The sequence below is a fragment of the Muntiacus reevesi genome, chromosome 7 (genome assembly GCF_963930625.1).
Source record: "Muntiacus reevesi chromosome 7, mMunRee1.1, whole genome shotgun sequence".
Classification (NCBI taxonomy): Eukaryota; Metazoa; Chordata; class Mammalia; order Artiodactyla; family Cervidae; genus Muntiacus; species Muntiacus reevesi.
The window spans coordinates 20,558,634-20,583,550 of NC_089255.1; the positions used below are offsets into that span (position 1 = coordinate 20,558,634).

Genomic DNA, 24,917 nt, shown 5'->3' on the forward strand with positions numbered 1-24,917 from the left:
CTCCAAGGTTTTCTTTTGAGGAACTTTCAGTTATTTTGGGAATATTTGTCCTCATTTCGTAGGTACAAACTTCCATCGTACCCATCTCAATTTATACATTCACTCGGGCAGATCCAGATCACGGGTGAAGTTACTCTCAGCCGTCACCCCTGAACAGTGCCTGTCACACAGAAGGTACTGTGGAAGTGTTAGCTGCCTCAATATTGAATCAGCTCTCATGAATACTTTGTGAGTCAAAACTTCAGGGTAATGCAGGAGGAAGAACAGGTTTGAGAACTGACAGTGCAGCCACTTCACTGGAGTGGGGTTATAGAGGCTTCTGCTTCTCTGATGCGAGATTGGGCATTTTAGCCCTGGAGGCTATACTAAGCAGCTCACAGAGGTCCCTCCGTTTTAATTTCAGGACACCAGTACATACTATCTCCTCTCAGAGACTTCTTATCTGGCTCGGTGGTTGAGCTGCCTGTGAGAGAGATCCTTATACCACTGGGCCATGCCAGGGCAGGCTGCACTGGGACACCAGCTGCTTGGAAGAAGATTGTGAAATTGGTGTTAAAGGGAAGCCTGTGAAGACAGGCAGGAAATGAAAACAGCACAAATGTTATATAAATGAGCATCTCATTATTAGGCAGCATGTGGGGAGAGGTCTGGGGCCTGATCTCACAGCACCCAGAGGATGAGAGTGTTGTTAAGTTGTTCATAGTTTCTGCAAGCCTTGTGGCTTGCTTATTCCAGGGGAGTTGAAGGTGGGGGGGCGGGGTGCTGTGCCCTCTCGCTAGCCGAAGGCTCAGGTCACATTCTGCGCACACGTCCCTCCAAGGCCTCCAGCTCAGCCAGCACTTCCTTGGGCAGATCCTGGTTGACCTGCTCTGTCAGATAGCTCCGAATGTCATGAACCTCCTGTTGCCAAAAGTCCTTGGGGAGGGAGAACAGCTGGGTGGTGTCTATGGCTCCCAGGCTGCTGAGATCCAAGGCGCCTTCCTTAGGCACCAGCCCGATGGGTGTCTCTTGGGCACTGTCCTCCCCGTCGAGCCGTCGGCAGATCCAGTCTAGCACTCGGGCATTCTCTCCAAAGCCTGGCCACAGGAAGCGGCCTGCCTCGTCGCGCCGGAACCAGTTGACATGGAAGATGCGGGGCAGCCGGACCCCCTTGCGCCCCTCCATGCTCAGCCAATGTTCAAGGTAGTGCCCAAAGTTGTAGCCAAAAAATGGCCGCATGGCAAATGGGTCATGCATGATGACCTTCCCTGGGGAGGGGAGCAGGATGGGTAAGGAATCTCCTTTCTTACTGGAGAAGGGTATCCTGCCTCTATCTGGAGGAAGCTGTGAAATGTTAGTGGTAGTGGAATATCCTCAAGGCAGGGCTAGGGGAAGGGAATGGGGAAAAGATACACCTGGGAAGGGGTGGGCAGGAGGAGGGTCTGGCTAGGGAGGGAGAGAAGAGGCAAGGTAGGCACAGGAGCAAAGCGGGGAGGGCACTCACCTTTGTGTTCAGCTGCTGCAGTGGCCTCTGAGCGCATGGCGCTGCCCACAAACACCCCATGGCGCCAGTTGAAGGCCTCATACACCAGGGGGACTCCTGGGACACCAGGGCACATGGTCAAAGGCAGCCCTTTGCAAAGATAACTTTGCACCCTCACTCTATCCCTTCTGGTGATCTCGACTCCTACTCTCTCCTAGGACCTCCACTGTGGATTTTCAAACCCCATGCCGCCCCCCTCCACTTTGATTCTCCAGGTGGGGGGCGCTCTAGAGGCAGACAGCTGTAGTTAGCAATCCAGGTTGAGGCCCTCTGAGCTTTAAACACAATAGGGAGGTGTGCCCTGATAGAGAGCCTGACCCTTAACCCAGAAGGCACGGAGCCCGCATGAGGTTTACCTTTGGGTCTGCGGCCTCCAAAAATGATGGCGTCAATGGGGACTCCCTCTGGGGCCTCCCAGGCAGGGTCTATGATGGGGCACTGGCGAGCCGGGGCACAAAACCGAGAGTTGGGATGGGCACAGGGCTCCTTGTCACCTGGCAGAGCACATACAGATACTGTCACTTCCAAGGGCATGTCCACTCCCAACACACATACCTTTGCAGGTACTCTTGCACAATTTCCTTTTGCCTCATCAGCTCCCCGCAACCTTGAGTTGGAGGTTGGTAGGGAGAAGGGAGCCAGGACATCTCCCCTGAAGATCAAGTTATTTATCCATGATGGTGCTGCCAACTGAGTTATGGGAGAAAAGAGTGGGAGAGGAACTGGGGTTTAGCAGGATATTAATGTGTATGCTAAGTTACAGAACTTGGCCAGTGCTCAAGGGAATGGGGTTAAATACTGTCATAGAGTTATAATAGAAATTTTGCCCCAGAAACTCTTTTAATTTATGAGATTAATATTTAAATAAACACTCAAACCTAAAGCAAAAACTGAGACTGTCAGGTCAGTATTTCAGACAACTGACTTTCCATCAGCAAATGGTGGAAGACAGAATTTCCTGAGTTATCAAAATGCAAACAGGAACTAATTTTAAAGCTAGCAGTATTTTGGTAATTTCCCTGGGTCTGCTTAGACCCTGCTGGAGTGACAGGGCTTGAAGAACTCAGTTGAGGATGTAACCTGGAGAGTTGTAACCTGAGGAGGTCACTTTAGGCCCCTTCAGATGCCTGGAGAGGAGCTGGGACCGAGTCAGTGGCACATGTATAAAGCACCATCATGGGGGCCCTGAATGGACCCAGGGCTTTCTCTGCTAGAAGCTGCTGCTCAGACCTGGGGGGCAAGGGAGTCACAGAGTCAGTATGCCCTGCCCTGCTCCAGCCCCAGCTCCTGCCTCCACTCATATAAGAACCATCCCTTACGCTTCTCTGTGGCTCTTTCATCCCCAGTTCAGGACCTAGCTCAGGGTATTATTCTGAGAACTGAAGCTGGGTACAACACACCCTAGTAATACCCCTGAATCCAGAGATGATGAAAGGGTTGGGCAACTAGCCTGTGGGGAAATATGAAAGTTTCTTGGATTTCTCAGTTGGGTGGGGAGGCTGAGGAGGGCTTAATGATGGTGTTAGAGAAAATGAAGGATGATTAGATGAAGAGGGTGACTGCTAAGCCAGTCTGGAAAACTTGAATGTAGGCTTCAGTGACCACAGGCCACCCTCCCCTGCTAAGCTCTTCTTTGCTCCCAACCCTAGATCTCAGCTGTCCAAATGCCAAAGGCCACTAAAAGCTGAAGGTCCAGAGTGCAGGGCTGGGGGAAGGGGCGGGCTGCAGGGCACTGGAGAGTAATGACAGGGTTGAGAAACTAGCTTCCAGGAGAGGCTAAAGAGCTGGTCTAACTTCGTTTGAAACGACTGGGGTGAATATGTTGGAAGAGCAGGGGAAAGGTAACAATACTGACCTTTAGCCAATGGTTATTTTAGGGGGGTGGCGGTGGGGACCCAGTGGAGGGGAGGGGCAGGCTTCCTTCTTCCTAACGGGTCCAACTTATGGATTGTGCTTTGAGTCCAATTCTTTCTGTAATAATTTTCAAGACAGCCCTCCCCCTTTAAAAACATTCAGCTTATATTAATTGAGACTTTACTACGTATCTGGCATTATGTTGAACCTTTTAGATGCATTATTTAATTTAACCCTCCAACACCTTATGAGCTAGGTACTGTAATAACTACCCCCATTCAAGTGATGGGGACCCTGAAGCTCAGGTTTTAGTAACTCAATCAGGCCACAGAGCCAATACTTGGTGGAGCTGGGATGTGAATTGAGATCTTGCTTAGGGTTAGAAAACTGAGAACATTCATAACTCCCTGTGCCTCCCAGAGGTCCTGGGAGGTGGCTGCAGGTTGAGGAGAACTCCTTTACATCAACAAGGTGCTGAGCCCCGGGTCTGACTAACCCTAACCCCTCGTACCAGGTTTCCAGGGTTTGCCTAGCCAAGAGGTCACGGTGACGCCAGGTGGAAGAGGCTGATCGATGCCCTCCCAGTACACGCCGCCATCACTGGTCTCAGCCACGTTGGTGAAAATGGTGTTACTCTGGACTGTGGCCATAGCATTGGGATTGGTGGTGGCAGAGGTGCCAGGGGCCACCCCGAAGAAGCCATTCTCAGGGTTGATGGCCCGGAGTCGACCTGTGGGGAGGAGAAGTGAAAAAAAGGAAGGACTGACCAGGAAGAGTTGAGAGGCTCAGTCTTGGAAGGTCTTACTCAGCTCCTCCCTGCCCTGAGCTAGACCCTAGATCTGAGGGGAAAGACTGCATCTCCAGGGTGGGGGGCTGCCAGGAGGCAGGGGTTGGGGTGGTTGTTCAGGGAAAGGTTCTCATTGACAAAGTTCACCCTGAGCAGCGAGGGGAGAGTCGAACCAGAACCCAGAGTGCGATCTGAGGACCTCTCACCATCACTGTCAAACCTCATCCAGGCGATGTCATCCCCCACACACTCCACTTTCCAGCCTGGCAGTGCCGGCCGCATCATGGCCAGGTTTGTCTTGCCACAAGCACTGGGGAAGGCGGCTGCCACGTAGCGCTTCTTCCCCGCGGGATTGGTGATACCCAGGATCTGCGAGGTGGGGAGAGGGAGGACAAGGAAGAGAGCACCAGGCAGAGGTCAGGAATGGTCCGCCTGGGAAGGACAGCTAGGGGTCGACAGGGAGGACCAAGGTTTATTCACTAATTGGGTGCACCGCCTTGCCATGGGGCCTGGGGTGGCAGCAAGGGGAAGCCCCCTAACAGTCAGCACCCTCAGGCCAAAGCTTCGGGCATTTGGGCTGAGTCCCTGGCCTCCAGTCTGGCAGTGGAGAGGCGAGGCTGAGGCTGACTGGTCAGGGCCCACCCCTGGCCTGCTCCCCTCAGATCCTCACCAGGCCCTCACCAGCATGTGCTCCGCCAGCCAGCCCTCATCCCGGGCCAGCCGAGAGGCGATGCGAAGGGCAAAGCACTTCTTGCCCAGCAGGGAGTTGCCACCATAGCCGCTGCCGAAGGAGATGATCTCCCGCTGGTCGGGCACGTGGCCAATCAGGGTTTTCTCTGGATTGCATGGCCACTGGCTCACCGGCTCCCCTAGGGACAATGGATTCATGGGGCTGCTGGCAGGGGCATCAGGCATCAGGCTGTCAGGGGCTGGAGGGATTGGGGTTGGCAGGAAAGACACTGGGAGCGATGGTGGTGTCAATGGGTGGCTAAAACCTCCTACCTCATGACACCTGTCAGCTCCCGTGCCCCTATTCTTGGATAATTCTTCTCAATTTTGGTGCAAGCTACTTTGTCAACACAGCCTCACCCCCAGCCCATTCCTGCTCTAGAACATGGGACTTCACTATCTCACTAATCAGGATGGCTAGGATGTAGGGTTCCCTCTGAGTACAAGTGGGCCTCTGTGTCCTGCCCTGAGCAGAGCAGGTGCTCACCTTGCCCAGTCAAGGGCTGGCCCACAGAGTGAAGGCACTTGACAAAGTCGCCATCTCCCAGGGCCTGAAGCACAGGCGTCCCCAGCCGGGTCATGATCCGCATGCTTGCCACCACGTAGGCAGAGTCCGTGAGCTGCACTCCGATGCGGGACAGCGGTGAGCCCACGGGACCCATGCTGAACGGAAGCACGTACATGGTTCGGCCTACGGAGGAAAACGCCACCTGGATGAAGGGTTCCAACCTGTTGATACCTTCAGTGCCCCTGCCTCTGTGTCCCTGCCCTGATTACCCTGCATGCAGCCTGGAAACCTCTCATCCACAGCTTGCTGGAACTCAGCTGGGGACATCCAGTTGCCCAGCTGCCCACGGGCCCCACCAGTCGGGAGGGGCACCGTGTCCCGTTGAGAAGGAGTTACAATCACCGTCTTGCTCTCTACTCGTGCCACATCCTTGGGGTCTGTGCGGGCCAGCCAGCTGGGGGAGAGCGGATATCAAGAAGATAGTGGCCAGCAGATCGCCCTCACCCCAGACCCACTCTTTCATGTCCAGCTTTGTCTCCAGGTCTTCTGTTGACCTTAATTTTTTCCCATCCATTTGCATCTCAGTTCTTCCCCCAGATTTTTTTTTAAAATTTTCGGGTCTTAGTTGCAGCATGCCAAGCACATGGGCTCAGTAGTTGCAGTGTGTGGGCTTAGTTGCTCTGCACCATGTGGGATCTTAGCTCCCAGACCAGGGATCAAACTCGTGTCCTCTGCATTGCAAGGCAGATTCTTCACCACTGGATCACCAGGGAAGTTCCCTCCCCCAGATTTTGTCCCAATCTAACAGGTAGTTCCCTTGGCCCCCAGCCCTCTAATGGCTGCCCTGGCAAAAACTCCCTGAATTTGTAAGTAAAAAAAAAAAAAGTAAAGGCTTTTATTTGTATCAACATAAAAGTATAGACCAACTGCCAATAATTTCTGATGATTTCCCTCAAAGCTCCCATTCTGCTTATTCCGTTGGCGTGGTCTATTTAAATTGAATTTTGTCTCGGTAAACCCAAAGTGGCCTCGGTCCACGCAGCTGCCCCCACCTCGCAGGTTGCTGGGCTCAGGCCTCACCAGTTGTTGTACTTCGGGAGCTTTCGGATGAGTCCCTGCTGTTCCAGCAGGGCCAGTGTGGCAGTGTTCTCCGCCTCGGTCCCATCACAGATGTGGATGCCCTCTGGTTGGCACAGGCGGGCACTGTGCTCCACAAAGTCTCGAACCTTAGCAGGCAGCTGGCCCAGATCTCCGCTGAGGACTCGCAGCGTCTGGATGCTGCACCGTGACGACCAGCCCCAGGGGCTCAGCCTGTGCCAGCTAAGCCTGCAAGAGAAGAAACAGAGAGGTAATGGGCCAGGTGTTCTCATGGAAGATGAGCAAGTCAAGGGTACAGAGGGCTGGGCTTCTAAGGACAAGCTAAAGTCTGTCTGGGTACAGGCACCATAAAGAGGTTGGACTAGGTGAAGGAGATGGGTTCAGGCCATGTGTATTTTGTGGCCTTTATGAGGCTTAGTGAGGATGTCTCCTGATTAGCAAGGGACAGGTATTGCCCAATGAGCATAAAAGCACATGTCTGGCAATATGGAAATGTATGTTTAGGCATGCTGATGTTACTGTAGGCTTGGCTCATGCCCATGGTTTACTGTGTCTGGTGTTCTTTTCATTCTCAAATATAGTTTTGCATGCTGTAAGACTGTGAAAGCTTCAAGCAGAGGACCAGGTCTGTGGCATGGTTTAAGTCCCAGTTTTCTCGATTTGGGCCCTTGCACAAAGAGTGGGTGATCAGATGTCAGGGTTTCAGGCATTGGATCTGTGGCTACCCAGAGGCCCAACAGGGATTGCATAAAGTGTTGTCACTGGGTAGGTAGGTATTTTCAAACTATGTGGAAGGCTGACTGTCAGGGAATATCATTGGCTGAGCTGCATGCCCCAATTATTAGAACAGAGCCCCTGGAATCTGTCCCTTCACATCCCTAGGAGAGGGAAAATTGGGGTCTGCTCTGATTGGCCTGGACCCAAGGTGGAGTGACCCAGAGAGAGCAAAGGCCAAGAGAGGGAAGTTACCCTTCTCCTATGCCAGGGCCTTGCCCACCAGAAACTGTGCCCCACGTGCCCGGCACTGCATGACTCTGCCCCTCCCTTGGCTCTCTTTCCTAGAGAACAAATGCCTAGAGCTCTGGCGGTGGGGTGGAACATTAGACTGTAGGGTGCTCAGACTCACAGGGAAGCCTGGGGAAGAGAGGACACTCAGGCCGTGACTGGGAGCTGGGTGGCTTCACTGGGCAGGGCAGGGTGGGGACCTAATGTGGCCCTAGGGGCAGAGGAGGAAGCCTCCTGGGACCTGCTCTGTTCTGCTTCTGAGAGTTTTCCCCAAGCATTACTTTTAAAGACATTCAGCCTTGGGGAGAACCTCTCTCTGTGGGGTGACTGCCTCAGGGAGTCTCCTGTGAAGCTCCCCCTGCTCTTCTCCAGTCTCTGGAGTGGGACCTTCTCCTTTTCCTCTACTCTAGAGACCACCCACAAGGGTTGGCCTAGGGGAACCAGCTGTGGGAGAGACAGCGGGCCGGCTCAGACTCCAAGACAAAAGCTGAGAAGGGAGGCTACGGAGGGAAGACAGGAAGCTGTGAAAAGGGGGTGAAGACAGACAGGCAGGGTCTGGGGGTTCGTCCTGGACAGGGGATGAAGCCAGCCAGGTAAGAATGAAGGCAACTTGGTCCCTACCTCTACCATGCCTCACTCCCTCTTGGGACCCCAGGCCCCTCTAGCTGCGCAGGGCTCCCCGCCAGGTTCCTATCCGGGGGAGGCCGGGGAATGGCTGTTTACCTTCTACCTTCTTTAGGGAGCTGTAAGCTCAGTCCCCAGAGGTTCGTGCATCCTTGACCCCAGGGCCCTACTGCTCCTCACTGCAACCTGTGGAACCACTTACATCTGTACAGCAAAGGAGGAGATACGGAGCCTGGGCCCCGCGAGGGCGAGCGAGGAGGGGAAAGGAAGTTCTGAGAGTGGCAGATACAGACGGTGTGGTCAGGGACCAGCAGAGCAGGAGGGAGGAGGGGACGGAAACCCAGAGACCCGGAGCGGCTGAGGCCGCCCCGATCTCCGGCGTGACGCACGACCCGAGAGGACGAGATCCAGACACACTCGCCACCTGCCCGCCTCCTCCTCTCGGATGCATAACCAGGCCGAGGGCGGCGAGCAGGACAACGCATATGGCAGCCCTGAGGGGGCGAGCGCGGCGGAAAGTGAGGGTCGGCCCCGGTCTGGAGGGTCACTCACCGCAGGCCGGGGCGGTACATAGCGGGGTGGCCGCGAGAACCGAGCGGAGCCGGGGAGATAAGGAAGGCGGGGAACCAGGGAGCAGCGCCGAGAGCGGGAGCTCAGGCTGGGCGGGAGGCGCTTAAAGAGGAGGCGGGCCGGCGCAGGGGCGGGACCAAGCAAGGCCGGCGGGACCCTCTCTCCGCCCCCGGGCTACCCGCGGGTCCGCCCAGCCGCGGCCCCACCCGCTGCATCCTAGCCCCCAAACCCTTGTCTCCCATTGGAGGATTGGTTCCTCTCCTCGGCTCCCCCCCCTCCCGAAGCCCCGCCCCACCGCCCCGCCTCGCCCCCTGCACATGATGTAATTTTGAGGACTCTTGCTCCTGGGAAATAGCGACGGGCAGGCACTGGGTGGCAAACAAGCCGAGAACTAGGGGCGAGGCCAGGGGCGGAACCCACGGGTAGCTGGAAGTTTAGCAGCCGGGGGCTGGGCATTGCCTTTCCCTGTCTTCCCGGGGCTTGGGCACTCTGAGCCCAGGCTCTTCTGTTGTCCAGGATCCTAACATCATGGTTCCCTCAGTCCCCAGCTCCCAAGTCCCCGTTTCTTCTCCCGGAAATGAGGAGTCTTCTCTTCCCTACCATGGTGGGAATGTCTCTCCATCCCAGAATCTCTTCTTTGGTGCTCTGAACTTATCATTCCCTCCACATTCCCCTGAAGAACCCATCTGCCCCAACCAACCATAAAGTCCTCTGGTAATTTCTCAAGTTATGTCTCCATCCAGATATCTGTCTTCAGCTTGAGGCCCTGGGTATTACTCCAAATGCCATAGCACCTCGAACTCAACATGGCTATGGTCAGCCAGCATCCATTCCCTGTTTCTGTTAATAGCACCCTGATGTTCCTTTGGGGAACCACCTCCTCAAACTGTGTGGTCCTGTGGGCCTCCTGGGGGTGGGCTCTGAGCTTGGCCAAATTGTGTATTCTTTACTCTGGCCATGGCCAGTGGAAATGTTCAGGAATGGGGGTGATGTCTCTCTCTCTCTCAGGTTTTTTCTGTCAGCTTTCAAAATGGGCTCCCTATCTGCTGGGGTTGCTGGGCTGGGAGAACCTAAGCCTGATGCTGCTGGGTGTCAGCTTGGCCCTGCAAAGGAGGAACCTGCCTGAGATGGAAACCAGCTTAGAGGAAGCAGGCCAAGGGATGGAGAGCAACAGATTCCTGATTCGAGGGTTCAGTTCAGTTCAGTTCAGTCGCTCAGTCGTGTTCGACTCTTTGCGACCCCATGAATCGCAGCACACCAGGCCTCCCTGTCCATCACCAATTCCCGGAGTTCACTCAAACTCATGTCCATCGAGTCGGTGGTGCCATCCAACCACCTCATCCTCTGTCGTCCCCTTCTTCTCCTGCCCCCAATCCCTTCCAGCATCAGGGTCTTTTCCAATGAGTCAATTCCTCGCATCAGGTGGCCAAAGTATTGGAGTTTCAGCTTCAGCATCAGTCCTTCCAATGAACACCCAGGACTGATATCCTTTAGGATGGACTGGTTGGATCTCCTTGCAGTCCAAGGGACTCTCAAGAATCTTCTCCAACACCACAGTTAAAAAGCATCAATTTTTTGGCGCTCAGCTTTCTTGACAGTCCAACTTTCACATCCATACACGACCACTGGAAAAACCATAGCCTTCGAGGGTTAGGAATCAATAAATATTTTCTCTTGCTCAACCTAATTGTAAGAGGATTTCTGCTATTTGTAACAGAAACAATCTTGATTCTCAGATTTCTCGAGAGTTCTGTGCTGGACTATCATGGGACAAGGGGAGCTGGTCTCCAGCCTTTGGCTTGCTGCTGACCCTCATCTCTTCTACCCAGGCTCCATCCTGGACTCAACCTCATGTGTATGTATTTGGGACAATTTCTTCCAGTCCCTACATCCAAACTCTGTCTATAGCCACTCCACTGCAAGCAGCTGCCTCTTTGTGCCTGCTCTCTAGGCCTAAAGATGTGCACACTGGTGGCATCACAGCCAATCTTTCAAAGTGATGCTGAAAGCCCAGCCTGTCTGTACACTGGGGCCGAATCTAATCTTGGCGACAGAGTTTTGGTGTGAAGTAGAAAAGAATTAACTTTATTACTTTGCCAGGCAAAGGAGGCTACAGTGGGTTAATGCCCTTAAAACTGTGTGTCCCAACTTGGAGAAGATAGTGAGAAATTTTGCAATAATTGTTCAAAGAGGGCATGATCAACTTGTGGATGTTCTTCTGATGGGTTGGTGGTGAGGTAAGTAGGAGTCAGCATTATCAACCTTCAGGTCCAACTGGTACATGCTTGTGGATAGGATACCATCATTTGATAACTTCTCCTACCTGGAAAAATTTTCAGAATTTGCAAAATAACTCAAGGATATTATTATGTATATCAGTTCCTAGGGAAACAGGACCTTGTCCCATTCTTGCCCTTAACTGTGTCTCCCTGGTCTTGCATCCCTTCCCTTCCCTAGTTAACAACTGCTTGAATCTGTCCATTGGAACTCAGGGAAGGTCATGGAGGCTGAATGAGGGCTGTTTCCTATAATCAAAGAAATGGGGGACACAGAAAGTCTTTGCACTTAGGAGCCGCACGGAGCCTAGCTTGATGTCAATAGGTCATCATCTCTTCTGCTCTCATGGTTCCCTATCAGCAAATGGAACCACTATCTAGCCAGTTGCCCCAGAAGAACCTGAATCAGTCTGGACTCGTCCTTCCTTATCTTCCACAGCCAATCAGACACCAGGACCTTTGGATTTGTACTTCACAATTAGCTCTCAAATCAGTGTCTGTCTACTTGACCCTTGCCTTAGTTCAAGGTTTATCTATCACTTGGCTTCAGACAATAGCTTCCAAGCACCTGCTTGGCCTCCCACATCTCCAAATGCCACTCCCTCTCCCTCCCATTAAGTTCTCCAAACTTTGCACATAAGTTCACTTTGGAAAATTAAGAGAGACAGACAATGTTTATTGTATGGCCACTAGTTGCCAGGCTACGAACCAGCAGTTTTACATGCATGTCTGTGCATTCTCAGTCGTGTCTGACTCTTTGAGACCCCAGGGACTGTAGCCCACCAGGCTCCTCTGTCCATGGGATTTCCCAGGCGAGAATACTGGAGTGGGTTGCCATTTCCTCCTCCAGGGGATCTTCCCGGCCCAGGGATGGAACCTGCATCTCCTGTCTCCCGCATTGGCAGGCAGATTCTTTACTGTTGAACCATTGGGGAAGTTCTTTACATGCACAGTCTCATTCTGTTTCACAGCAACTGTTTTATCGATGTGGCCACTGAGGCTTAGAGTTTAAGCCATTTTTTCAAAGTCACACAGCTGATCAGCAGGAGAAATAGAATTGGAATCCAAGTTTTTCTTTTTTTTTGAATCCAAGTTTTTCTGACTCTAATTACCAAGTTGGTTTTTTCCCCCTGCAATTCTGTATTGTCTCTGATTTATCATTAAGGAAAAAATGAGATCATAGCATTCTTAGGCTTAAAACTCCTTGAATGCTTCCTACCACATGACAACTGATGTCTTTCATAATCTGGCTTCTGTTTATCCAGTGGTATCACCTCCCCCTCTTTACTTGCTGTCTTCTCTCCTATATGCCAAACTCTGCAGTTTCCAGAGCACAGCTGGGAATCTTTTCTGCCCTTCAGGTTTAAATTCAATATCACCTTCTGTGTGAAGGTCAGTGTGCCCCTTAGAATTAACATCTCTCTCATCTGTGTTAGCTCTTTACTATGTGCATACCTATATCTTTGAATTAATTGTAGTTTATTATGGTTGTTTTTGTATCTATCATCCCTGGTCCTTCTTTTAGTTTGACCAGCCAGGTGGTCCAGTGTCAGTGGAACACCACCAGGGGGCAGGGCAAGCCTTGGCTTGGTCTGCATTTTCTGCTCCCCAGGGCCCTCTGGTTCACCCCTGGATGTCTCACAGAACCTCTGCAGTAGATACTAGGAGTGTGGCCCAGATCCCCACTTTAGAATCACAGCACTTATTGAAATTGAGTGGGACCCTCTGGGACCCTCCCAGGTACAAATCCTTTTTGTGTCCCCAGTTTCTTATTTGGAGGAAAAAGGCTTCAGCTTCCTAGACCTTCCCTGAGTACCAAAGGGCAGATTCAAACAGTTACTAATCAGGGAGGAAAGATAATGCAGAAACAGAGGAGGAGCAGTCCAGAAAGGATAGTGTGGCTATAAAGTAGGGTCCTGGTTCCTGCTCAAGGGATATCAGTTCAGTTCAGTTCAGTTCAGTTGCTCAGTCATGTCCGACTCTGTGACGCCATGGACTGCAGCATGCCAGGCCTCCCTGTCCATCACCAACTCCTGGAGTTTACTCAAACTCAATGTCCATTGAATCAGTGACGCCATCCAACCATCTCATCCTCTGTCATCCCCTTCTCCTCTTGCCTTCAGTCTTTCCCAGCATCAGGGTCTTTTCAAATGAGTTAGTTCTTTGCATCAGATGGCCAAAGTTTTGGAGTTTCAGCTTCAGCATCAGTCCTTCCAATGAATATTCAGGACTGATTTCCTTTATGATGGACTGGTTGGACCTCCTTGCAGTCCAAGGGATTCTCAAGAGTCTTCTCTAACACCACAGTTCAAAAGCATCAGTTCTTCTGCACTCAGCCTTTTTTATAGTCCAACTCTCACATCCATACATGACTACTGGAAAAACCATAGCTTTGACTAGACAGACCTTTGTTGGCAAAGTAACCTCTCTGCTTTTTACTATGCTGTCTAGGTTGGTCATAACTTTTCTTCCAAGGAGCAAGAGTCTTTTAATTTCATGGCTGCAGTCACCATCTGCAGTGATTTTGGAGCCCCCAAAAATAAAGTCTCACACTGTTTTCACTGTTTCCCCATTTATTTGCCATGAAGTGATGGAACCAGATGCAATGATCTTAGTTTTCTGAATGTTGAGTTTTAAGTCAACTATTTCACTCTCCTCTTTCACTTTCATCAAGAGGCTCTTTAGTTCTTCTTTGCTTTCTGCCATAAGGGTGGTGTCATCTGTATATCTGAGGTTATTGATATTTCTCCTTGCAATCTTGATTCCAGCTTGTACTTCACACAGCTCAGCATTTCTCATGACGTACTCTACATATAAATTAAATAAGCAGGGTGACAATATACAGCCTTGACAATATACAGCAACCAGTCTGTTGTTCCAGGTCCAGTTCTAACTGTTGCTTCCTGACCTGCATACAGATTTCTCAAGAAGCAGGTCAGGTGGTCTGGTATTCCCATCTCTTTCAGAATTTTCCACAGTTTGTTGCGATCCACACAGTCAAAGGCTTTGGCGTAGTCAGCTCAACAACACAAGCAAACAACCTCAAAGGATATACATAAAAATATCTTTGAGTTCTTCTGCAGCAACTGAGGCCCCCACCCAGGTTGTTGTTCAGTTGCTAAGGCGTGTCAACTCTTTGCGATCCCATAAACTGCAGTAGGCAGGCTTCCCTGTCCTTCATTATCTCCCTGAGTTTGTCCACCCAGGTGGAGGATGGTAACTTCAGGCTGAGCACAAGATCCCTGGAACACAGCCCTGTTACCTCACCAGCAAGCAGTCAGAAGAAAAAATTCCCACACCCTAAAGCCCCTACTCCAGATTTTGTCTATAAAAACTTCTTCTAGAAACCCACTGGGGTTCCTGAGCATGAGTCACACTTTCTCCTTGCTTGGCCCTGCAGTAAACCTTTCTCTGCTCCAAACTCCCACGTTTCGGTTGGGCCTCATTGTGCTGGAGTAGGGGGTATGGGGTATGCAAACTTGCATTTAGTAACAGGTGCAGGGTGTGACCAGCCTTGTCTTACTCTGCATTTTCTGCTCCCCAGGGCCCTCTGGGTCACCCCTTGGATATCTCACAGATCCCCTGTGGTGGGTGCTGTGGCATGCTGCCCAGATCCTTCAGGATCTGGTCCCAGCTGCTGAGTGCTGGCTGCTGATAAAGAAGAACTGAGCACTTCTCTGGGTACCACCTATGGCTGAAGGGAGTTGTCTTGCTAAATGTGCATGCCTCTTTCCTGGAGAAGCTTGTGTCCAGTGACTGATCGGCTCAGGGGTCCAGAGTCCCAGTCCCTTTCTCTCAATTGAGGACACTCTGAAGTTTCATCCTAGCTCCAGAGCTCCTATAGGGTCAGCCAAAGGCTCTGTTTCAGCCACAATGCTCTTCAACTCTTCTCTCTATCCAATGCTGCTTCCCTCACAGACTCTGAAAATCTTCCCATCAAACCACCTGTACACAAGTTTCCATCTCAAGAGTTATTATTTTTTTTCCAGCTTAAGATATCCCTCCAACTCAACTTGGATACTGCATTAACCCCCTAATCTGACTCTTGATTCCATTTTGGCCATCCTTCACAATAGATCTGAAGTGATCTTTTCAAACACAATCTGATCTTTCCACATCCTTGCTGAAAATCCTTTAGTAGCTTCTCATTGTTCTTAAGGGCTTCCCCAGTGGCTCATAGGTAAAGAATCCACCTGCAATGCAGGAGCCGCAGGAGACGTGAGTTTGATCCCTGGGTTGGGAAGATCCCCTGGAGGAGGAAATGGCAACCCACTACAGTATTCTCGCCTGGAGAATCCCATGAACAGAGGAGCCTGGTGGGCTACAGTTCATAGGGTTGCAAAGAGTTGGACACAACTGAAGTGACTCAGCACATTCTTTTCACAGTCCATGTCCTAAACTTGGCCCACAAGTTTCTGCATGATCCAGCCCCACCCTCACCTATCACCATTCTTCCCACTTTGCTTGGTTTTTGCTTTTTGGCTACACCATTTTTGTTTTTCAGTTTCATGCATTTTTTTTTTTCCAATTTCATGCATGTGTCTACCTCTTCCCTGTCCAGTGCCCTTGCATAGATTATTCCTGTGACTTGGAATCCCCATCTTCTCCACTCCTCCAGACACAGTCCCTTTTTATTCCCCTGACTAATCTCAGTTTAATGTGACTACCTCAGGCTAGTTGTTGCTGTAATGCCACTGCCTCCCTGGCCCCCACACTACATTAGGTTCCCATGAAGTAAAGTCTCATAGGTCCCTGCCCTTCTCTTGCATAGCACCCATCTTCATATAATGAATTATTTTTACATAGGCCCATCCCTAACTAGAGGCTCTAAATATTTGAAATGTATGACTTAAACAAGCTAACAACTATTAAAATATATTTTATTCTTCTACCTTGACAAATATACACGCAATGGTCTGGAATTTGGTTCGAATTTGAATTCAAATTTGGATTTTGTTTGGAATTCTCAGGATTCCACAGCAGAATGTGGTATTGTGGGGGGAGGCATCTCTTTGGATCCACTTCTTTTCCCGCCTCTGACACCATCTTCTACTGCAAGGGGACTCCTTTGCATGCACGTGGACCTTCCTGTCTACACAGCCCAATTCTGTCCACACTTCTCCCGCCAACAGCCACTCCTTGGTCACCCCCTGGGTCTAGGGATGTGTATGTGAGTAGTGTGATCTACCCTTGAGAGGGCAAACCCAGGAAAGAGGTTCATGTGGGCCCGAGAAGTGGGCTTGGGGCCCTTTGCACAGAGAATTCCTAAGTATGTGGAGTATAGTCAGGAAGGTGTTTGGGGTTTGGGCAGGGGAGGCCTGGACTCCTCACTGCAAGGGACATAGCCTGAAGAGGGCCAGAGAAAAGCCTTCTGAAACACAGGGTCCAGGGCAGGGGCTATTCCTACCTGGGCCCAAGGGCAATAAGTTGACATTTCTCTGGTTCATCAGTCTGTAAGCTCCACAAAGATGGGGCTGGTGATGGTCTGATTTACTGAGGGGTCCGTAGTGCCCAGCACATTGTCTGGTGCAGAGTACGTGTTTAATCAATGTTTGTCAAATGAATGAATGTACGAGAGGTAAACCAGGAAGAGGTCTGAGGATTTGGATCCATCACTGATGATCTAGATTGTACAGGATGTACAGGACTGCAAAAATGGGGGTGCAGGACAGAGGAGATGGGAAGGGAACCCCAGATCACTGGCTCTGTCTCTCTTCCTCTCCTTCCTCTTTGCTCCCTACCCCACTTCTCCAGGACCTTTGCCTGCCTGGCCTCCCTCCACATGGTCTAGCATCCCTCTGTCTGTTTCCTTTTACCTTTTGTTCCTTTGTCCACTGCTCTTTTTCTGTGGCCTGACCATTTATTTGTCTGTTATGTGTTTGTTAAGAGTTCTTGGTTGCAAATCTTACCTTCCTCTCTCCCTTCTTCTGCCACTTTTACTCTTCTAGCCCCTTGTTCCCATCACCTCTTACTCCTTCTTGATCCCCTCTTGGAAACTTTCTTCTCTGTTTAGTTCCCCGTGGCCCTTTGCCCATCTCTTCTTTGTGCCCAAGTTCCTCTGTCTCCTTCAATCTAGATTGCTGGGGAGCCCCTGACTTGTTCTGTCCTCTCGCCCAGGTCTATACTTACTGCCTCCTTAGCTAAGTCTTCCTGCCTCCCTTCCTCTGTTTTGTCCTTCCCAGAGTCCACCTGGTTTCATCTTTCTCATCCCCGTTTCCCTGTCCCTGCTTGTCCTTGAGTCAGACAGTCTCAACACGTGTCCCCCTCCTGCCAAGAAAACCCATGAAGCAGCTTGTAGGTCCTTACTGGCTACTGTAGGTTCTCCTCTCTGTGCACTTAGTCCTTTCCCCTGGCCCAGCCCTCACCCCCCAGACTCCTTTCCCTGGTCAGTGGTGCCTGGTCTGAGCCCCGAGCGGCTCAACTTGCCTGAGCTTGTTTAGTCTGACTCCTTTAGCCCGTTAGAAGCTTAGCCCTCCCACCTCTCCTCTGAGCGCTCCAGTAAACAAGAGGATCAGTGCAGATCTGACAGCTGCTGGGGGGCAAGTGTCTGGCTAGACCAGACCAGGCCTGCAAAAGGGGCTGCAGTCAACACTTGCTATTTCTTCTTCACCAGGGACATTCTGAGGCCTCTTTCCCGTGTATTTACCTTAGAACCACATTCCATGGGCATATGCATGGGGTCCCCAGTCTCCATGGTTCCCATTCCCATTTTGTGGCCTTGTTCCCAGGCCTTGGGTTTTGTTTGTTTGTTTGTTTTTCTTTTGCAAAAATAATACTAGATCCAGGCCATCACACCACTTGAATGATGACAATGGCTTCTGCTCCATAAAATGGAGGCCAAGTGTGGAAAGACAGGTGTCCTCTGTTGGAGGTCTTTTTATATACGTGTAGAGAGACAGATAGGAGAGACCACACCCACCCCCCCACCCCCCCGCCCCGACACATACACACATGCCCCAAAGAAAGCTGAGTTGACTATAGGTATTCTGTAGACCAGGGGTTCTACTTTAGTGTTCATCAAAATAACCTGGAGGACTTATAAAAACACAGAGTTTTGGGGCCCCACCCCCAAAGTGTCTGATTTAGTAAGTTTGAGGTGATTCCAGAGAACTTGTGTTTTTTAACAAGTTCCCAGATGGTGCTGCTGATCTGGGGACCCCAGTGTGAGAACCACTGTCTTAGATCATCTGAATCCACCAACTCTTCACCTAACTCCAAAGACTGGGACCCAGTTAATTTTTATAATTGATGATCCTTGGGGCTGATGGACACCTAGGTGTCTCTTTGGGTGGGGAAAGAAGACCTGTTAACCCCATGGGAGTGTTTGGATGTCCTTAGAAAGTAAAGAATTGCCTTTAACTCCTGAAGTTCTATTCTAGTACAGACTCTATTTAAACAGCTTCAGACAGGTTTAAACATCTCCTTGGCTAATACCTAGTATCCCTGTTCCAACTTCTACTCGGGGATGATAGCTCTAAGAGGTGTTAGGGGATTAGGCTGAAAATGTAGGTCACCCCCCAGCCATCTGGGAACCAGGAGGAGTGAGAGAGGAAGAGAGAGGTTCAGAGACACATACAGGGAAAAGGTGAGGGGAAGCAGAGGGCAAATGAGGGCAGTTTCAAAAGTGCCTTGGATGGATTGGTGGTGATTGGATTTTCAGTGTCCTGTGGTGGCCTGAAAGGAAAGAAGGAGCAGGGTTCCTGATTTCCCCTCTGCTCCTGCTCCCAAGCTGCCTGTCCTGGGGCTGGGTCCATAGAAATGAGAGAGGCTGAGAATAGATTAGGCAAGTCCTGGAGGGTTGTTTATCTTTCTGATGCCGTAACTGTGAGGGGCATGAGGTGGGAGTGAGGTAGGCGGCAGAACTGTAAGGATTCCTGAAAACAGGAAACAGATTCAACAGGCCAGGTGAGAGTGGGCTTGGGAGAATTCGTATTCCCCTAAAACGCCCACAAGGCATGGCAGAGCCTTGGAGGCTAAGGGTGCTGGAAGCTCGTCTGGCCCTCTTTTTCAGTCCCAGGCTTTCAGTCACCAAGGGCTGAGGGTTGTGTCCGCATGAAGGTGCTGATGGGGGCCAAGGTGGCACTCTGTACTGGGGAGCGGGGAACAGTGAGTTGGACCATCTGTGATATGCTTTGTTGGGGAAGATGCCCCCTTCCCTTCCTTGAGACCAGGCAGACTTGTTGTCTCATTTCCTGCAACCCCCCAGGTCAATGAGATATGCAAATGATCCCCTCACCTCATTGGCTGGAGGCCTGAGAAGCATGGATGACCTAAGAGAGCTGGCCCTTTAAGAGTGCCCAGGGGGCTCTGTGCCCACAGCCCCTTGTTCTGAGCACAGAGGTGCCAGGCCCTGCTCAATGGGGCCTCTATTCTCTGGGGAAGCTGTGCCTGCCTGGCTCTGACATTTGACCAATCGTCTCTGCCACCCCTAAAGTGAGTATGTCTGAGGCCTCCCTGGGTGCCAGGCCTCTCACCTAGAGCCCCCTCCTCCAACACGTGCTGTCGGCTTTGTGTTGAGCTTTTTGTTTTCTGTTTTCAGGAATGTTCACTTTCTGTCCCCTACTCTACTCCCACCTCAACTGGCTTGAGGTCCCTCACTGCTATCACATCAGAAAGAGAAACAGCCCTCCTCACTTATCTTTTCATCCAACTCTGTCTGGACACCTCTCTCTGTGTCTCACCTTCTTTCTGTAAAAGATCAATTCCTTCAATGTGTGTTTTTGTTCCCATCCCCTCTGCCCTCTCAAGGGTGAGGAGCTCAATAGATATGGCAATACCTGGGACAGGAAGAGAGAGAGGCCTTGTCCTTCCTCCTGCCTCTCTGGGCAGAAGGGGGGCCTGAGATGTGGTTGGAAAGCAGTTACCTAGGTTTGAGGCATGAAGATGGAGCCAAACTCTAAACCCTGGGGCTCAGTGAGTGTGTTAGTTGCTCAGTCATGCCTGACTCTTTGCAACCCCATTGGACTGCAGCCCGCCAGGCTTCTCTGTCCAAGGAATTCTCCAGGCAAGGATACTGGAGTGGATAGCCATTCCCTTCTCCAGAGGATCTTCCTGACCCAGGGATTGAACCTTGGTCTCCTGCATTGCAGGCAGATTCTTTATTGTTTGAGCTACAGGGAAGTCCCTGCCTTGTCCCTCCTGGGGCTGTTGGAACTGGGAGTTGGGCTCAAGCTTGGGACTTCCAGGCTGGGAAGTCTCTCCAAGGTCACCTAGCCAGAGGTGCCTCAAGTGGGCACATGCTCTGAGGTTGATAGCAGAGAGGAGGGTTCCTGGGTGACACAAGTTTGGGGTTCAACTCTGTTGAAGTTGAGCAGATGGCTTACTGAAGGACTTCTCAGATGACTATGTTGCTGTGCTCTCTGAACCTGCAAGAGGTGGGGATCATTTCTCAAAATGATCTGAGCATAGACCCCCTCCTTGGCTATTTCTCATACTTCATGTTTTGCAGAACACTCTTTGAGAATTGTTAAAGTCTAACTACTTTCCTTGAACAGAAGGGGAAACTGGGGTCAGAAGGGGAAGGTGACCTGTTCGAGTTCACATGTCTTAGGTCCTGGATGGAAGGAGGAAAACTAATCTCGGTTTTCCTACGAGAGATTGACCTTGAGGAAAAGATGGTCACCACTCTGTCCTGATCTTTTTAGAATTGATTTTGGGATCTTTTTTGTTTGAAGAGTCTCTTGCTCCTTGATTAATCCATAGAATGAATGTTCACTGAGGGTCTTCTACGTGCAAGGCATTGGCCTGGGTGTTCTGAGAGACAGAGGTATTACAGCATGTGATCCAGCTATATTAAAATCCACAGCATATGTGCCTTGCCATTGCCCTAAAATATACAGCATTCTCTGTCACAGTTAATTAAGCAACATTTTTTTAATTGCTTGAAAATGAAATGATGCCTCTTGAGATGACAGAGACATTCAGCATGTCCCAGCACTAGAGTTGGGAGTGCTGCCATATTCTTCTTGTTTTTCATAGATCCCAGAGGCACCAGTAGGCTGGAGGCTGTGCTATCCCCTTTCTCATTCAGGCTTTAAGCGGCTTGCCCCCTGGTCAGGAGCCCCTGCCACCTGAGAACTTGTTTCTCAGCCTGGAGGCGACTATGCAGGGAACAGACTGTGCCATCATCCCAGCTTTCCAGAATTCTGTCTCCATGGCACTTGGGCTTTGGGGGAGGAGATTGGCAGGAAGTCTCCCGGTGCTCCAAACCTGTCCTCTTCTTTGCAGGTGCATCCTTCCTAATCCAGCCCCAGAATGGCACTGCCTCCCAGTCCCCTGGCCATGGAATATGTCAATGACTTTGACTTGATGAAGTTTGAGGTAAAGCGGGAGCCCTCAGAGGGGCGATCTGGCCCCCCGACAGCCTCACTGGGCTCCACCCCCTACAGCTCAGTGCCTCCTTCACCCACCTTCAGTGAGCCAGGCATGGTGGGGCCCACCGAGGGCACCCGGCCAGGCCTGGAGGAGCTGTACTGGCTGGCCACCCTGCAACAGCAGCTGGGGGCTGGGGAGGCACTGGGGCTAAGTCCTGAGGAGGCTGTGGAGCTGCTGCAGGGTCAGAGCCCAGTCCCTGTTGAAGGGCCCCATGCCTACTACCCAGGGAGCCCAGAGGAGACAGGAGCCCAGCATGCCCAGGTGAGTGGTCAGCAAGAGGGCCAGAGGAGGGGGCAGGGTGAGAGGGGAGGAAGAGAGGAAGGGGAGTCCCTGGAGAGGTTGACCAGTTTGGGGAAGGAACAGACAGGAGAAGGGAAGTACCTTTAGAAGAGATCAGATAAAGACAACTATTGTTCTGCGCCCCCCACCCCTCAATAGAGAGAAATGAGTAGGCTCAACCAGGAGGAAGAGGGAGAAGACAAGGTTAGAAGAGGATCAACTGAAAGGGGAGAGTTGAGAGTTAAAGGGCATCAGGAATGATTGATTACGGGCAGGTATATAGATACTGTGTTTATAGATGCCAAGTAATAGATACCAGGTATAGAGATACCAGGAAAGGTTGTGTGTGGAATGGAGTGGAGTTGAGACTGTAGGAACCGGAATGAAGTTGGTCTTTTTAAGACTTCATGCTTCTCCAGCCCCCAACCTTCTCAGGAAGGATTGGGACTCATCCTATTAATCATAGACAGATGGGGGCGTTGAGGGCATTAAGATATAATCCAAATCCTTTGAGGGTCACAGGGTTGAGGAGCGAGGTGTGTTGGAGGACAGGGGAGCGAGGTGTGTTGGAGGGGCAGGGTTTGTCTGTCCCGGTACACACACAGGCCAGGAGCCCCCTCAAGACCCTGCAAAGGCGGTATGGGGTTAGGAGCGCGATTGGCTTGCCCGAAGGTGGGTGGGAAACGCTGGGACCACCCAAAGGGGTCGAGGACCCTTGGTGATGGTGGAGGGCAGTGGAGGGCGTCTTGGGACCTGCAACAGGATCTAGGCTGCAGGATAGACTCAGGGGAAGGCGCATGTTCAGGTAAAGGTGGAAGCCGGGGGCGGGGCCACCGGAGCGTGGAACCAGGCGGGAGCTGGTTCCCGGGACCAGCGGGAGCCCCGCTGACCGGCGCCCGGTCGGTTCTCTCTGCAGCTGGCCGAGCGGTTTTCCGACGCGGCGCTGGTGTCGATGTCTGTGCGGGAGCTAAACCGACAGCTGCGGGGCTGCGGGCGCGACGAGGCGCTGCGGCTGAAGCAGAGGCGCCGCACGCTGAAGAACCGCGGGTACGCGCAGGCCTGTCGGTCCAAGCGACTGCAACAGCGGCGGGGGTTGGAGGCGGAGCGCGCCCGCCTGGCCACCCAGCTGGATGTGCTGCGGTCGGAAGTGGCCCGCCTGGCTAGGGAACGCGACCTCTACAAGGCTCGCTGTGAACTGCTGGCCCCGAGTGGCCTGGGGCCAGAGGCCACGCCCACCTCTTCCTCTGAGCCCCTGGCCACCGAGTGGTGGAGTCGGTGGGCGGGCGGTGCGCACCACCCGGGAGGCGGCTGTGCCATTCACTAGATGGTTACTGAGCGCCTTCTGGTGCCAGATACTCCTTTGGATGACCACACAAGTATCCCCAAACTTCCTGGACCCTCAAGGCATGCTCTGAGGTTAGATACCGGTCATTTCCTGGGAGAGGGGTCCCCTTCCCTCACGCAGGACGTGCACAGAAACCGTTCACCTTCTGCCCCACTCTATAGGACCAGGTCACTGAAATCTGCGGGGGTCAGTGCCAGGCTTTGTGTAGGGGGCAGGCCGCAAGGAGGTGTGGACGACGCACAGTGAATGGGAGGTGAGGGAGTCCTGCTGCTCCCAGATCAGTTTAGATTTTAATTCAAGGCTTTCAACCTGTAGTGCAGTAAGGTGGTAATTAGCAATGAAGCTATGTTTTCATTCCAGGGCTTGTTAACCTCCCCATTTTAGGACAACTGCATTTTCAAGATTTCAATTCCCATTTTCAAGACAGACCAGAAAATTGATTCAAGAGGCTTCTGTCCTAGCCAACCCCATGGCCTCCAAGGTCTAGAGCAGCAAAGGCTGGAGGAGCTCCAGGGGTGGTAGGTATGGGCTGGGAGAGGACTCTGAGCAGGAGTCTGAAAACCTGGGTGCTAGTCTCAGCTCTGCCACAGGATACCTCTGACATCTTGAGCAAGTCACTGGCTCCCTGAATTTTGCCGACCTCGTCTAATGCTCACTTGATTGGATGACTTCTGACACCTTTCCAGTTCTGGCCTCTCCATAGTGTGGAAGCCCCAGGGGTCTCCCTGAGAATCCCTCAACTCAGCCTCATTAAAGGGACTTCTTGCCCTGTTCCAGCTTCCTGACTGCAGCCTAGGCCCTGGATGAGACCATGCACTGGCTCTGGGTTGCTCCTTCCATGCGGCCTTGGCCTCCAGATCTGCATAGGGTGCCCCTGTTTCCTTCTGCCTCTCTGAGGGCAAAGGTGAGACTTTCCCCAGCCTGACAAGGAGCTGAGAGAATGCAGCTTTTGTGAATTAAACTTGAAGTATAGGCACAACCATATGCTATTGGCTAGATTTTCTTGCAGTTTAAGAAGTGTTTATTCTATATCCTTGCTCCAGGCCTATGTAAGTGTGTGTGTGCATATGTGTGTGAGAGAGAGAGAGAGAATGAGAGAGAGAGAGATACAAAGTGTGGTGTGGGGGAAGAGATTGGATAGCCTCCACCTGGGCTGAGTGGAGCATCACAGTTCTAAGGCCCAATGGAAATGGGGGTGGGGGGTGGGGATTGGGCCAGATGGACCCTCCGGCTCCCACCTCCACTGCATAGAAGCCCAAGAACAGTAGTGACCCAGCCAGGCCTGCCTGTGGCTATCCTGATGGCTCATAGTTGCCATGGTAACCCAGCCCTTGGGTTCAGCAACCTACAGAAAGTGGGCGGAGCTCTGGGCAGAGCAGAGGCATTGGGCTGGGAGCAGTTACCTTAGCAGCAGTGGTAGGTCCTCTAAGGGACATATAATAAATGGAGAGAAGCAGTTGGGTGTGGGGGAAGAAGCTCCCATATGTCTCTCTTCCTTTCTGCCCCCTCTACTCGCCCCCTCCCCAGCTGTCTCTTCCCATCCCTGTTCTTGTTCCCTCCTCCCATCCTCTAGTTCTAGCCCAGTTCATCCCTCCTCCACTCAGGAGCCTGCGATGAGAGTCCTCTCCTCCATCTCCACCAGAATTTTCTTTCTCTTTTCACTTCCCACCACTGGACCACTGGCCACCCTCTTGGGCTCTGTATCCTCTATGAGTGGCTCATGGCACCTTGAGCACCTCCTCCTCCATCCCCTTCCACTGGCATCCTTGCAGGGAGAGACTGAGGCAGGGAAAGTCCTTCCAGGAGCCCGGCTCTTCTCCTGTCACTCTGGCCATCCCCCGGTCCTCATGTGTTCTCTGCACCTGTGATCTAGACCCGCCACCATTCATGCCTGCCTTCTTTAACTGGCTGAGGCCCTGCACGACGCACGTAAGGGCAGAGATGCC

At 51.9% G+C, this 24,917-nt stretch overlaps 2 protein-coding genes across 3 annotated transcripts; one reads left to right on the plus strand and one right to left on the minus strand.

Moving 5' to 3' along the window:
• Window positions 1-593: 593 nt before the first annotated feature.
• On the minus strand, window positions 594-8,834 carry PCK2 (phosphoenolpyruvate carboxykinase 2, mitochondrial). Its single transcript, XM_065940734.1, has 10 exons — window positions 8,680-8,834; window positions 6,481-6,726; window positions 5,670-5,854; window positions 5,380-5,583; window positions 4,845-5,032; window positions 4,370-4,532; window positions 3,888-4,106; window positions 1,879-2,016; window positions 1,484-1,579; window positions 594-1,247 (listed from the first exon to the last, which is right to left on the minus strand). Exons 1-10 carry the CDS (start codon window positions 8,697-8,699, stop codon window positions 793-795), a joined length of 1,914 nt encoding a protein of 637 aa, XP_065796806.1. The 5' UTR covers window positions 8,700-8,834; the 3' UTR covers window positions 594-792.
• NRL (neural retina leucine zipper) lies at window positions 7,990-23,880 on the plus strand. Of its 2 annotated transcripts, none has more exons than XM_065940745.1 (3): window positions 7,990-8,096; window positions 21,201-21,608; window positions 22,543-23,880. In XM_065940745.1, the coding sequence occupies exons 2-3, from the start codon at window positions 21,228-21,230 to the stop codon at window positions 22,948-22,950; spliced, it is 789 nt and encodes a 262-aa protein (XP_065796817.1). In that variant the 5' UTR covers window positions 7,990-8,096; window positions 21,201-21,227; the 3' UTR covers window positions 22,951-23,880. The 2 variants fall into 2 exon arrangements, with proteins under 2 accessions (XP_065796817.1, XP_065796818.1); XM_065940746.1 differs by having other exon boundaries at window positions 21,201-21,293.
• Window positions 23,881-24,917: the final 1,037 nt, after the last annotated feature.